This window comes from Rhinatrema bivittatum, chromosome 1 (genome assembly GCF_901001135.1).
Source record: "Rhinatrema bivittatum chromosome 1, aRhiBiv1.1, whole genome shotgun sequence".
NCBI classification, from domain to species: domain Eukaryota; kingdom Metazoa; phylum Chordata; class Amphibia; order Gymnophiona; family Rhinatrematidae; genus Rhinatrema; species Rhinatrema bivittatum.
The window spans coordinates 591,347,758-591,362,343 of record NC_042615.1 but is presented as its reverse complement, the minus strand read 5'-3'; the positions used below and the strand labels follow the sequence as shown (position 1 = coordinate 591,362,343).

The window sequence follows — 14,586 nt, the reverse complement described above, 5'->3', positions numbered from 1 at the left end:
ATTCCTCCTTCTCTCTCCTGCCCTGCCTGCGCTGGAATGTCCGAAGAAGATGAGTCTGACGAACTACTATCGGTATCACTGGAGCTACTGACATGCCGGTGCTTCTTGGACTTAGATCTAACCACATGCTCTGGGACCTCTATGTGCCCGTTACCTTCACTGCCTCTCCCCTTGGTCTGTAGGCTCGTCCCACTACCGGTCCGTCCACTCTGGGGTAAACCAGGTCCTTCACCCATCGCTCCTCGGAGTATGATGTTCTCTGTCTCACTTCTCCCCCTATATCTGCAAGAGAAAACACACTAGCCCCAGTATCAGCTCTGCCAGTAACATTGTGCCCCGGCTTCTCTGTGTCCTTGCAAGATCCGCCTCCCACTCTTGTTACCATATGTGCCCTTCCCAGCTCCCTACTAATCTGCCAGTCCCTTCCCCCTTCTTCTCTATCCTCGTTTTGAGTACATGTCCTCCATTCCTGCCAACCCCAAATCCTTGTTGCCTCCCCGCTGCGTGATCTATGCTCTCCCTCCCATATCCTGCGTCCCTCCTACCACCCCCTATCCCCTCCCTTCCCAGGCGCATGCGGCCACACTCGCCGCATGCCTGCTCATGCTCACGACCACGGCATGCCTGCTCGTCCTGTCTTCTCCCGGCTGCTGCTCCGCGTGCTCTCCGTCGACCTCGGCCTTCCCCCAACGTGCCGCCTCTGTCTGTCTCAAAACCTGCTCTTCTCGTTCTGGGACAACTGGTGCTGCCTGCTCTACTTCCTCCATTCCGGGGTCGAGCCTGGTGGCCTCGCGTCCGGCCAGTGACCGCGGTCCTCTCACCCGTCGACGGCAGCTCGCCGCTCTGGTCTGCTATTGGGGACTCAAGCTCTGCCCGCTTGCCTCCCTTGGTCCCCGCTGCCGGGCCTTCTCTACCTCAAAATCCCACAGATATGGTGCGGGCCGCTATCTGCGGGCTGGGGGTGTGCTCCGCCGAGTCGGCGTGGCTGAGCGGGAGGCGATAGGGGCTCACCTCGACCGGGACTGGGCTGCAACGCAGCTCGGGCTCTGCCTCCGGTCCGCTTTCCCTGGAACTGACTACTGCTTGAACCTTCTCCCGCTCCGGGAGGAGGGTTCCCTGGAGCACCCCGGGGGCGTGGGTGCCAACAGTCCCAGCCACGGGGAGAGCCCTGCCCCCCTTTTTTGGGACCGGCTCGCCCCTGGCTTAACGGCAAACTTTTTCTTTCTCCTAACCTTCTCATGTTATTAGCCTGCCCTGCCCACCGAATCATGACCTAAACGGCAACTTAAACTGTGTACTTTCTCCTTTACCTCAGCACAAAATTCGCCTTCCTGCCTCCCTGCTTCCCACGACGAACTGGCCCGTTGCTCTGCTGACGTCACCTTTAACTCACCAATCCCTGTTCCTAGTTTGAACTCGCATTCACTCCTAAGTCTCCCCCCCTCCCTTACTCTATTTGTCTTCCCGCCTTCTGACATTAACACTTTCCATTCCCCGTCCCTGCTGCTGCCTGTGCGCTTTCCCATCTGTTATCCTCGCCGTGCTGTAAACCAGCACGGCTTGCTCTTCCATCTGGAGCCCAGCACAAATAAGCTCTGGAGCCAGCCAGTTGGTTGCACTGTTGCACGATAGGGAAGGGGCTGTGAATTCTGTCTCCATAGTGGCCTCTGCCCTAGCCAACTTGAAGAGCAGTTGCTAGGTCCAGGAATCGAATGCATCTCTTGCAAACAATGCTGCCACTGGGGTCAGCAGGCCGGCCCACCATTAGAGGCTATTATTGAAAGGGACACTGATAAGTGGGAGGATCTAATGCACTTTCATTATGTATCGCTGTGAGCATAATTCAGATCACAGCACATTTTGGACAGATAAAGTGGGGTAGTAATATTTTTTTCATTTGTTGACCTAATAATATTTTTCCCGATGTAATAGTCCTCTTATCTTGCAGAGGGGTTAGTTTTATATGCTATATAGGTTTATGTAAAAAAAAAAAAAAACCTACAAAAAGACAATGCAAAATTTTCTATTTATAATATTCTGTAATAAAAAAAAAAAAAGACCATTAATTTATCACTTGTAACTTAATCACTAAACCATTCATTTTGCTGATTGGATAACACTGCATTTCTTAGCTTCCAGGCAGATGAATTCAGAACCAGTGGGTTATGCACCTCTACCAGCAGATGGAGACGGAGCAAACTGATATCACAGTATATACATTCCTGCAGTGACATCAGCCTGCCAGTATTCTCAGTCTCCAGCAGATGGTGGACGTGCATCTTCCTATTGGGGATTGCTTCAGATCTTAGAAGAAGAATTTAGGAAAATTGATTGCCCCTCTCTCCTGTGATGATACCAGATGGTCCCTCCCCAGCTGAGATTTCCTGAAGTGATTTCAGTGATCCCTTAGAGGTGTGCCTTGGTCCAGTAGCTGTGTTTTTTCAGCCAGTGTGGACTTATCTGTTTAAGCACCTGAAAGGCAGGAGGTGCAGAAAGCTGAGCACGACAGTGACTGTATACACCCTCTCAACCTGCAGCCGGACACTGTCTCTATACTTGGCCAGTAGGCTGAGCTCAGGTATGTTCTGGAAAAAAAAAAAAAAAGAAACAGTGGAGGGGTTAATTTAGGACTTCCTCCAATCTCCGTTCTTGGTGCGCTGTCCCAATGTGCGTTCCTGCTCCCGTAGGGGTTAGGGGACTGGGCAGCTGGCAGGTTAAGCGGCTCCATTGGGCTAGGCCCCGCATTAGGCTTCTTGTTTTTTTGTACATTGCTTGGTAGGCTGCGGCAGCGTTTTTTTCGCACACCTTTTTCTGTGCGGTCGGCTGCCTTCTACACTAGGGTGTCTCCTCTCCTGCAGATTTTGGTATCATCCTCTAAAAGGGAAACCTTTCCCAAATGTATGAATAAAACAGTGGCCGTGTGTTTTTTCCACTTCCCTTGGAGATACTCTTATGTACAATGTAATAGAAGAGGCTGGGTATCAGGGAGAAGGGTAGAGCAATAAGAAAAAGGGAGCAGTTTGTCATGAGGAAGTAAAGAAAGACAGTGTACTTGTTCATTACCAAATTCCTTTTTCTTTGCCAGGCTCATCCATGCATAGCTCCATAATTACTTTTCACCACAGGAATAAACAAAAAGTGAATTTGTAGGAAAATGTGTTAAGATAACTGCATATTGAAGCTGAGTTAATTTAGTTGTACTGTTCTTTTCTTTTTAATATGGCATAAGTGTACTGTTGAGTAATTACCACCAGGTGGTAGCAGTGTTTTAAAAAGAACTAGATCCAATGTGTTCTTTATAATCTACTTGCTAAAATTGCAATAAAAAAAAATACAGTTTCTATTCTTTTGGTACACTGCTGCAATTTTTTATTAAATAGAATTGTTAACCTCTTTTCATCCTTGATCTTTCCCTGTTATCACCTTTTCATGCCAAGTTCATGTTTTCTATGGTTGATCCAAGCTGGTATGTTTGTTATCCATCCCTCTCCAAGCACCTACATGCATATCCCTTGGCCTTTATTGTCAAATGAAAACAATGGTCTTGATTGTATGGGGGGGGAGATGGACCAAGGGAGACAGAGTATGGGGGAGCAGACATTTTTGTGGTTACATGAATGGCTTTTAATTACCTTGAGCAGCTGGGTCATTTGCATCATCGAAGAGGAAAACCTCCATCCTTCAGGGATAGCTGTGCCATTAGAGGTGGCCTCTTCCTTTCCCTTGATCAATACTCTGGCTACTTTGGCCAGCAGTGGTTCTGGCTCTCACACAGAAGTTTTATTTGCCAAAGTGGCCCCTGCTTGAAAAATAGCGAAGATCACTCAACTAAAATATTATACAAGACTATTGTCTTTCTATCACATGTCATTTTGCTGTAATAAAGTGCCTATTGTTTGCTATAGATTTGTTTTTGTCTGGTGCCAACATTTTTAAACTGCCAATACTTAACATAATCAAACTCTGAGTAAGCCTCTTGCTAAGAAACCACGTTAATGATTTTTATCCCTTTCATATATGCAGCAATGCATGGAGAGGTTTTCCTTGGTTATTTACTTAAGGCTTGATCTTCCCATATTCAGGACTTAGAAAAAAAATCACTGCACATGTTATTCAGTGAGTTTGACAAATGAAACTGATCACATCCTTTGTTAACAAAAGACAGGTCAGAGGTCTTGCATATCTTGGAAAAGTCCTATAAACACCCTTCACATTTTAACACTTTCAGGCAAAAATCTAGACCCACAGTCTGTTTTGCAGATATAGGTTTTGCTTTTCTGTGAATATTTTTCACATCTTGAAAATGTAGAGAATTAAATTAATTGGGTAAAACTGTGGAAGCAAACTGTTTTGTGAGCTGTTTGTACTTTTTTTGATCCTACTTTTGACCACATCTTAAATCTGGTCCTAAACACCTTGTAAAACATGTATATTCTATTTACATGCCTGTAAAAAAAGATGCTCAGAACCCCTATGGTATGGTATGGTATAATATTGTTGTGCTAGTAAACACTGAATACCAATAGCCATATAATAGGAGCAGCACTTGCTGCTTACCAAACAATGCAGAGTAAACCTTCAGCTCCGCACTTCTGAGCAGATACATTCAGTTAAATAGATCACTACCTCTATTTTGCACACCAGTGAGTTAGTTTGTTTGCATAACATTTTTCTAATTTGTTGGCAATATCATTTACTCATATACGCTAATAAGATTAGGTTCTTGAGCCATATGATTTCTTGTAAATTGAACTCAGAAGGCAGAAATGAAACTCAATGCTGACCTTTAAAATACTTTGATCTTTAACATACTGTTTAGTATTTCAACATAAGAACATAAGAAATTGCCATGCTGGGTCAGACCAAGGGTTCATCAAGCCCAGCATCCTGTTTCCAACAGAGGTCAAACCAGGCCACAAGAACCTGGCAATTACCCAAACACTAAGAAGATCCCATGCTACTGATCCTAGTAATAACAGAGGCCATTCCCTAAGTCAGCTTGATTAATAGCAGTTAATGGACTTCTCCTCCAAGAATTTATCCAAACCTTTTTTAAACCCAGCTACACTAACTGCACTAACCACATCCTCTGGCAACAAATTCCAGAGCTTAATTGTGCATTGAGTAAAAAATAATTTTCTGCGATTAATTTTAAATGTGCCACATGCTAACTTCATGGAGTGCCCCCTAGTCTTTCTACTATCCGAAAGAGTAAATAACCGATTCACATCTACCCATTCTAGACCTCTCATAATTTTAAACATCTCTATCATATCCCCCCTCAGCCATCTCTTCTCCAAGCTGAACAGCCCTAATCTCTTCAGTCTTTCCTCATAGGGGAGCTGTTCCATCCCCTTTATCATTTTGGTTGCCCTTCTCTGTACCTTCTCCATTGCAACTATATCTTTTTTGAGATGCGGCGACCAGAATTGTACACAGTATTCAAGGTGCAGTCTCACCATGCAGCGATACAGAGGCATTATGACATTTTCCATGTTACTTATGCAATTAATAGCAGTGGCTATTCCCTAAGTAAACTTGATTAATAGCAGTTAATGGACTTCTCCTCCAAGAACTTATCCAAACCTTTTTTGAACCCAGCTACACTAACTGCACTAACCACATCCTCTGGCAACAAATTCCAGAGCTTTATTGTGCGTTGAGTGAAAAAGAAGTTTCTCCGATTAGTCTTAAATGTGCTCTTGCTAACTTCATGGAATGCCCCCTAGTCCTATTATTTGAAAGTGTAACTAACCGATTCACATCTACTTGTTCAAGGCCTCTCATGATCTTAAAGACCTCTATCATATCCCCCTCAGCCATCTCTTCTCCAAGCTGAACAGCCCTAACCTCTCCAGCCTTTCCTCATAGGGGAGCTGTTCCATCCCCTTTTTCATTTTGGTTGCCCTTCTCTGTACCTTCTCCATCGCAACTATATCTTTTTTGAGATGCGGCGACCAGAATTGTATACAGAATTCAAGGTGTGGTTTCACCATGGAGTGATATAGAGGCATTATGACATTTTCTGTTTTATTAACCATTCCCTTCCTAATAATTCCTAGCATTGTTTGCTTTTTTGGCTGCTGCAGCACACTGAGCTGACGATTTTAAAGTATTATCCACTATGATGCCTAGATCTTTTTCCTGGGTGGTAGCTCCTAATATGGAACCTAACATCGTGTAACTACAGCAAGGGTTATTTTTCCCTGTATGCAACACCTTGCACTTGTCCACATTAAATTTCATCTGCCATTTGGATGCACAATCTTCCAGTCTTGCAAGGTCCTCCTGTAAATCCGCTTGTGATTTAACTACTCTGAATAATTTTGTATCATCCGCAGATTTGATAACCTCACTCATCGTATTCCTTTCCAGATCATTTATATATATATATATATATATATATATTGAAAAGCACCGGTCCAAGTACAAATCCCTGAGGCACTCCACTGTTTACCCTTTTCCACTGAGAAAATTGACCATTTAATCCTACTCTCTGTTTCCTGTCTTTTAAACAGTTTGTAATCCACAAAAGGACATCGCCTCCTATCCCATAACTTTTTAGTTTTCTTAGAAGCCTCTCATGAGGGACTTTATCAAATGCCTTCTGAAAATCCCAATACACTACATCTACCAGTTCACCTTTATCCACATTTATTAACCCCTTCAAAAAAAATGAAGCAGATTTGTTAGGCAAGACTTCGCTTGGGTAAATCCATGTTGACTGTGTTCCATTATACCATGTCTTTCTATATGCTCTACGATTTTGATCTTGAGAATAGTTTCCACTATTTTTCCCGGCACTGAACTCAGGCTCACTGGTCTATAGTTACCGGATCACTCCTGAAGCCTTTTTTAAATATTGGGGTTACATTGGCCACCCTCCAGTCTTCAGGTACAATGGATGATTTTAATGATAGGTTACAAATTTTAACTAATAGAGCAGAAATTTCATTTTTGAGTACCTTCAGTACCCTAGGATGCATACCATCCTGTCCAGGTGATTTGCTACTCTTTAGTTTGTCAATCTGGCCTACTACATCTTCCAGGTTCACAGTGATTTCGTTCAGTTCGTCTGACTCATCACCCCTGAAAACCATCTCCGGAACTGGTATCTCCCCAACATCCTCATTAGTAAACATGGTAGCAAAGAATTAATTTAATTTTACTGCAGTAGCCTTATCTTCCTTAAGAGCCCCCTTTAACCCCTCGGTCATCTAATGGTCCAATCAACTCTCTCACAGGTTTCTTGCTTCAGATATATTTAAAAAGGTTTTTATTATGAGTTTTTGCCTCTATGGCCAACTTCATTCAAATTCTCTCTTCACCTGTCATATCACTGTTTTACACTTAGCTTGACAATGCTTATGTTTTATCCTATTTTCTTCAGATGGATCCTTCTTCCAATTTTTGAAGGATTTTTTTTGGCTAAAATAGCTTCTTTCACCTCACCTTTTAACCATGACGGTAATCATTTTGCCTTCCTTCCACCTTTCTTAATGTGTGGAATACATATGGACTGTGCCTCTAGGATTGTATTTTTAAACAATGTCCATGCCTGTTGAAAACTTTTAACCTTTGCAGCTGTACCTTTCAGTTTTTTTTTAAACTATTTTCCTCATTTTAGCAAAGTTTCCCTTTTGAAAGTTTAGTGTTAGAGCTGCAGATTTACTTATTGTCCCCCCGCTTCCAGTTATTAGTTTAAATTTGATCATTTTATGATTACTGTTGCCAAGTGGCCCCACCACCGTTACCTCTCTCATCAAATCCTACATTCCACTAAAAATTAAATCTAAAATAGCTCCCTCTCTTGTTGGTTCCTGAACCAATTGCTCCATGAACCAGTCATTTATTACATCCAGGAACTTTATGTCTCTAGCAAGTCCTGATGTTACATTTACCCAGTCAATATTGGGGTAATTGAAATCTCCCATTATTATTGCACTGTCAAATTGGTTAGCTTCCCTAATTTCTCTTAGCATTTCATCATCTGTCTGACCATTTTGTCCAGGTGGACGTTAGTTTACTCCTATCACTATACTCTTACCCAACACACATGGGATTTCTACCCATATAGATTCTACTGAGCATTTAATCTCTTGTATGATCTTTATCCTGTTTATGTTTATGTCCTCCCAGACATAAAGTGCAACACCCCCACCAAGTTGATCCTCCCTATCATTGCGATATAATTTGTACCATTTGCTGCTAAACACTCTAACTCCCCCATCTTACTTCTTAGACTTCTGACATTGGCATACAACATTTCAAAGTGTGTTTCTTGTTTGTATTAACAACCTGCTTTTCAGTTGTTAGTTATAATTCGAATAATTGGATAATTCCTAAAAACCTGATCTGTACAATCTCATTGTGCTGTATTTATCGTTATTTTTCACCACTGGCACCAAACTAGTTTGGCTTCATAGAAAACCTTCTCAAAGTACCCTTACATATGGAATGTTTTATGATAATGTTTTATCTAAGATTTTAACTTGCTATACACAATCTTGTACGGGTTTGACTTGGGAAAACAGTTTATAAATAAATTAAATTATATTAGGCCTCTTGTAATGCATGTTGGGTGTGGGCTTGACCTTCAGAAAGCTATAAGTAAACTAATTACAATTACTCTATAATAAATCTCCCATACCACAACAGCAACAACCCTACCTATGAAACGGCAATACTGGAAATCTTACACCAGGTCCTAAAATACCAATATTCCTCCTATTAGGAAATCAGAAAAAGCTACATGATAGCAGAATAACTCACGTCATTCACATGTAAAATACAGACAGACAGACCCTCACCAAATACAGAATAAGGAGACAAATTATAAATAGAAACGTGCAAACAAAAACTGAACTCGAAACCACAAGAAGCCAGCCTGTGTATGCAGTGTAACAATGAAAAACATAAACATCACCATTCTTAATAAAACACAACACAATAAAATCAAGAAATATAAATCAGCAATAAAGTAAAACTGTGTTAATAAGAATAAATATTTCAAAGTAGCTGATGAATAAAAAAAACATCCAATAAATGACAACTCATATAAAACTTTTCCAGACATCAGTAACATTTTTCAAAACAGCAGACACATCAAACACTATCCACTAACTAAAACTAATAAGAATTAAAAAGTCCGCTGCTCTCCCTATCTGTGAACGTTTGATTTACAGATGCTCTGAGATTGTCATGGATTAGCAGGGGGAGGAGAGTTGTTGCACACAAACTTTATCCTCTCTCTATCATACATACACACACACATATGCTTCCTCTCGCACACATACATTCTGTCACTCATACCCATGCACTCATTCACAGATACATACTTGCTATCACTCATATATGTTCTCTTACTTATGTTCTCACATATACACATGTTCTCTCACTCACTCACATACATGCTCAATGGCACACATATGTACTCTCTCAATTTTCTTCATTCCCCCCTCCCTTCAGAAGGACAAGCGGCATAAGCAGCCCTCGCACTAGATTAAATGTTTCCTCTTTCTTCAACAATTACCTAGAAGGGAATTTTAAATGGTTGCAGATCTTACAAAACACCACTACAAGATTTTTATTGAATAAGAAGAGGTTATATCATGCCGATCATCTTCATTTTAAGTTGTACTAGCTGCCAATTGAGCAGAAAGTGATGTTTAAGGCTTTGTTTGAATTTTAGAGCCTATTGCTTGGGTATTGTGTTGGTAGACTGTTCCTTCATGACTTCTTCGGTATTTGCAACAGGCTGTGTTGATAGTGCCTGGGATGACAAATGATAAATTGACCAGTATACAGCAGAGGGCATTCAGTTATTTCAGGCCATGGTTATGGAATTCAGTGCTGCTAGAATTACGAGTTAAATTAGATTATTTAACTTTTCATAACAAGTTGAAATCATAGCTCTTTGTAAAAGGGTTTGGAGTTTCATAGAAAGGAGAGGAGATGAGCAGAGTATACTATTCATTTTTAATTGGTGGTAAAGTGTGTGATGCAAACATTAAAAACAATTATATTTTAAGGTGAAGTAGGCTAGAACTGGGTTTGAAGTAGGGTGATGGTGGATGATGAGAAACTGGAGAGATGATAGCATTGGATTTGAATTGGTGGGATAGGTTGGGGTAGGAGGAAATTGAGAGAGTCGTCGGTGATAATTGTTAAATTTGTGATTGTAACATCTGTAATATAAATCACCCTTTTGGTAGCTATGTCTATTGGAACTTGCTCTGGGCTTGAAAGGATGACCATGTAATCGAGTGTAACAAAATAAATTTGGGCCTCCAGGGGCTGATGCTGTTGTGCCCCCTGCTCCTGAAGATCTGTGGCCGATACTGCTCCTTTGGGCCGCATGGGCTATGCTGCTCCTGACTGCAGCGTGGTCAATGTTTGTTTGTTTGTTTGTTTGTTTGTTTAAATACAATGGATATTAGGTCTAATGTTGCTTCTTCTGGCCCTTATCTGTGCTGTTCCCTCTCCTGCTCCTCACCACCGCGCAGCCCTGGGCTGATGCTGCTGCTTCCTGCCGAAGGAAGAAGGAACATCAGCCCAGGGCCATGCAGTGGTTGTTGCATAATTAAAATGTTATTCCATCTGTAACTGGAAATTATTCTTGCTTGTATTCCAATGTCTATGATGACTCAAAAACTGAGCATTGTCACTTTTTATGATCCACAGTTATGAATAAAGTTCAGAATCCACTTATCTTGGACATGAGTCACAAATCTCCAATGACGCTTTCAATTTGAGGTTTTTTACCCATCAAATGTTTTTTAATTATAAGGTAAAGAATATATAGTGTGTTATATGTGATGTATATCTTTATTTGTTGAGTTACTCACTTGTTGAGGCATGTCTCACATGTGACACAGTGTTTTTAGTTATAGTAAAGAACATGTTGTTAAGTTATTAAAAATCCTTCACTATTATATGCAAATGTTTTGTCTTCTTCTAGTACCCAATGGTCTGATCTTCTTACATTTTACAAGAGAAGCATCCATTTAAAATATCACTGAGCCACATTAATAGAGTACTGTAAGTCTGAGCAAATATGGTTTAAGGGTTTTAAAGGAACCAAAACTGTTTATGGAAGATCAGAATTTCATAGAATGCTGGAATAGCATTTTCAATATATGCAGTTTAGATTTGATGGTTTTAATTATAGAAACCACCAAACTATATACCAATATGTTAAAACAGCAGCTAGATGATAAATTGAACTCTTTAAAGATGGAATCAGCTACTGATGTGTTTGATTCCCACTTTGAAGATTTACAGAACACAGTAGATCATTTCAGAAATTACATTTGCAAACAAAAAGGTAAACTATCACGTGGTGAGAAGGATTATCATAAAGGGTTGACATATCCATGGAGAAGACCAGAATATAAGAAGAACAAAGATAGACGTATTTCCTTTGGCCTTTCTCCTTCATCTTCAGAAGAATCTTCAGATGGAGAAATCTCCATCTCAGCTGCTTTAAAATCATTTTTTTTAGAGTCAGGATCAAGAACCAAAAGGAGAGGTCAGGGAGTTTGGAGAGGTCCAAGATCGGAGTCCCCTCAACAGAGACACTGGACACAATCATCAAGGTTAAACTGGTAACCTCAGTGGTCATTCATTTTTCTTACCATCCATTGTCTGATATTGAGGAAAAAGTTTTATCTAAGGGCATGTCATTTGTACCCGTTACCCTCGGTGATTCCTTTCAATTTAGAATTGATATTGAATAGTTTTGTCAGCTTTCAGTAAAATTGTATTTTTCTCATATATCATCATTCAGTTCATTCACAACAATTGTGAGGAATCATTCCAGCTGGATTTCATTAGGTCCTCTAGATTCAGTTATCACACAATGCTTTAATCACTGGTCAGTCCATGAAGTCCATATGTATTTAGCCAGGGGAAGTTTTGCCTCACCAATCTGCTACATTTTTTTTTGAAAGTGTGAATAAACATATGGATAATGGTAACCTAGTTGATATAGGGGCAGATTTTCTAAGCCCTACGCGCGCCGAGTCTATTTTGCATAGGCCCGGTGACGCGCACAAGCCCCAGGACGCGTGTATGTCCCAGGGCTTGAAAAAAGAGGTGGGGCGGGGGCGTGGCTAGAGGCCTCCGTTGGGCCTCTAGGCCAGGAGATTGCGGGCCGGCCAAGTGCCGGCACGTGCAACTTGCAAAACAAAGGCATGGGGGGGGGGGGGGGGGGGTTAGGTAGGGCTGGGGGGCAGGTTAGGTAGGGGAAGGTGGGGGGCGGAAGGAAAGTTCCCTCCGAGGCCGCTCCGATTTTGGAGCGGCCTTGGATGGAACAGGGAAAGCCATCGGGGCTCCCCTAGGGCCCTGTGTGCACCCCCTTGCGTGCGCTGACCACAGATTTTATAACATGCACGCGGCTGCGCGCGCATGTTATAAGATCGGGCATAGATTTGTGCGCGCCGGGTTGTGCACATAAATCTATGCCCGCGTGTACTTCTTAAAATCCGGCCCATAGTGTATTTGGATTTTCAGAAAGCATTTGACAAAGTACCTCATGAGAGATTCTTGAGGATATTAAAAAGTCAAGAGATAGGAGCAGAGTTCTATTGTGGACTGAGAACTGCTTAAAAGATATAAAACAGAGAATAGGTCAAAATTGTCAATTCACTCAGTGGAGAAAGGTGAATAGTGGAGTTTTCCAAGGATAGGTACTGGGACCACTGCTTTTTAACACATTTATTATAAATGACCTAGAGATGGAACAAAGGATGAAGTGATCAGATTTGCTGATAATACAAAGCTATTCAAAGTTGTTAAATCACAAGAGGATTGTGAGAAATTGCAATAGGACTTTGAGACTGGGCATTCAAAAGGCAGATGAAATTTAATGTGGATAAGTGTGAAGTGATGCATGTCAGGAAAAGCAACCCAAATTATAGCTACACAATGCAAGGTTCCACATTGAGAGTCACACACAGAAATGGATCTAGGCATCATCATTAGAGATGTGAATCGTGTGATCGATCGTTTTAACGATCGATTTTGGCTCGTGATCCCGTTCGAATGCTCATTTGATGCCTAAGTGTCTTATCTTATTCTTTCAGACTGCATTATATATATTTATACATTTATATATAGTTTTGGGTTGTTTCCTTTATAGATTTTCCTGTTGCTGAAAGTATAAAAGTAAACCAGAGCAACTAGAAATGATTATTATTACAAGATCTAATATGATGCTACCAATCAACTCAGAAGAAATTTATTCAATTTGTTCTATTGCAGAAAACATAAAATGAGCTAATACACTTTTTCTCACTCCTCTTTCTGGTACCAGGCAGTGTTTTTATTTTATCCTGAAAATTAAGTATCTAAAGAATCTACTATGGTATTACTAATTAAGCTCCTCCTGAACTTTACTTAAGTGTTTTGATTCCACAGTAATTAAATTTATCTAAATTACTTTATTGTGATACTTTGCCAGCCAAGGTCAGGTTGTTCTGTGTAGTCCAATCCTCTAATTAGTGGGTTAGTCTATAAAGATAGAATTGAAGGTAGGGGTGGTAGGGAGTGAGCTCCTTCCTATTTATTCTTTCTTTCTTTCTAAAGCTAAATAAAAATAAATGCCGAAGAAACAAACAAACAAAAAAAAAAGCAATGCAAAAAAAAAAATCCCTTTTTCAAAAAATAAAAGAACAAAACACTATTAATAAAAATATCACCTTCAAAGTACGGTCTCTGCAGTTGAATTCAGCTAGAAAACTTATCTTTTGTAGGATCAAGTCCCGATAGTGAGGAAATACAAATGTAACAAGAAATGTAGACATACAGGATATGGATATTTCCTGATTTGTGTAGGGCAACTCAAGAAAGAAGAGAGAAGTTTTTGGCCATGTGCCAGGGAGCAGCAGTTCTGTTATGTTTTGTAATGTTTGGGTGGACCCTTGGACACTGTGGCAGCTGACCACGCCCACGGGGGAAAGACCTGTGAGGGGCCACAGGTCAGGCTCAGCTCTGCACACACAAACACAGATTATATCTTTATTTAGACAGTTTGTGAAGCCACCAGAGGTGGCAGTAATGAGTAGAAGGTGGAGCCCAGCTGGGCTAGTATTCCTCAGGGCGCTGGAACAGCGGTTCCTCCGGTAGCAGAGCTGTAGTGAAAAGAACTGAGAGAATGTGTACAATAAGACATTCACAGAGTCCCCAGTATGGAGAAGCCCCGAGATAGGAAAAGCTGGCCCTTGAGGAGCGAGTACCAGATCCCTGGGAGTAGAGACTCGTTGGCAAGTACTCACGCAGCAGTTCCACATAGGAGATGGCACTGGTGCTGGAACCGAGGCAGGCCCTCCATCACAGGGGCCGGACATAGTGAGGGCAAAGGCTATCGGCGCCATTTTGAATACTGGCAAAGGCTATCGATAGCCATTTTGAATACTGGCAAAGGCTATGGAGTGCAGGAGGTTGCTCCCGGACCCCTGCTGGACTTTTGGCAAGTCTTGTGGGGGTCAGGAGGGTCCCCCAAGACTTGCCAAAAGTCCCTGGTGGTCCAGCAGAGGTCTGGGAGCGATCTCCTGCACTCGGGTCATCGGCTGCCAGTAATCAAAA

General features: G+C 41.6%; 1 protein-coding gene across 1 annotated transcript in view; it reads left to right on the top strand.

The window, feature by feature from the left end:
• Positions 1 to 10,928, top strand: part of ISOC1 (isochorismatase domain containing 1) — a 53,973-nt gene extending 43,045 nt beyond the window's left edge. The window contains exon 5 of the mRNA XM_029619046.1: positions 10,684 to 10,928. Within this exon, the coding sequence (XP_029474906.1) occupies positions 10,684 to 10,689 (6 nt within the window). The 3' untranslated portion in view covers positions 10,690 to 10,928. The remainder of the gene's footprint in view (positions 1 to 10,683) is intronic.
• The last annotated feature ends 3,658 nt before the right edge of the window (positions 10,929 to 14,586 follow it).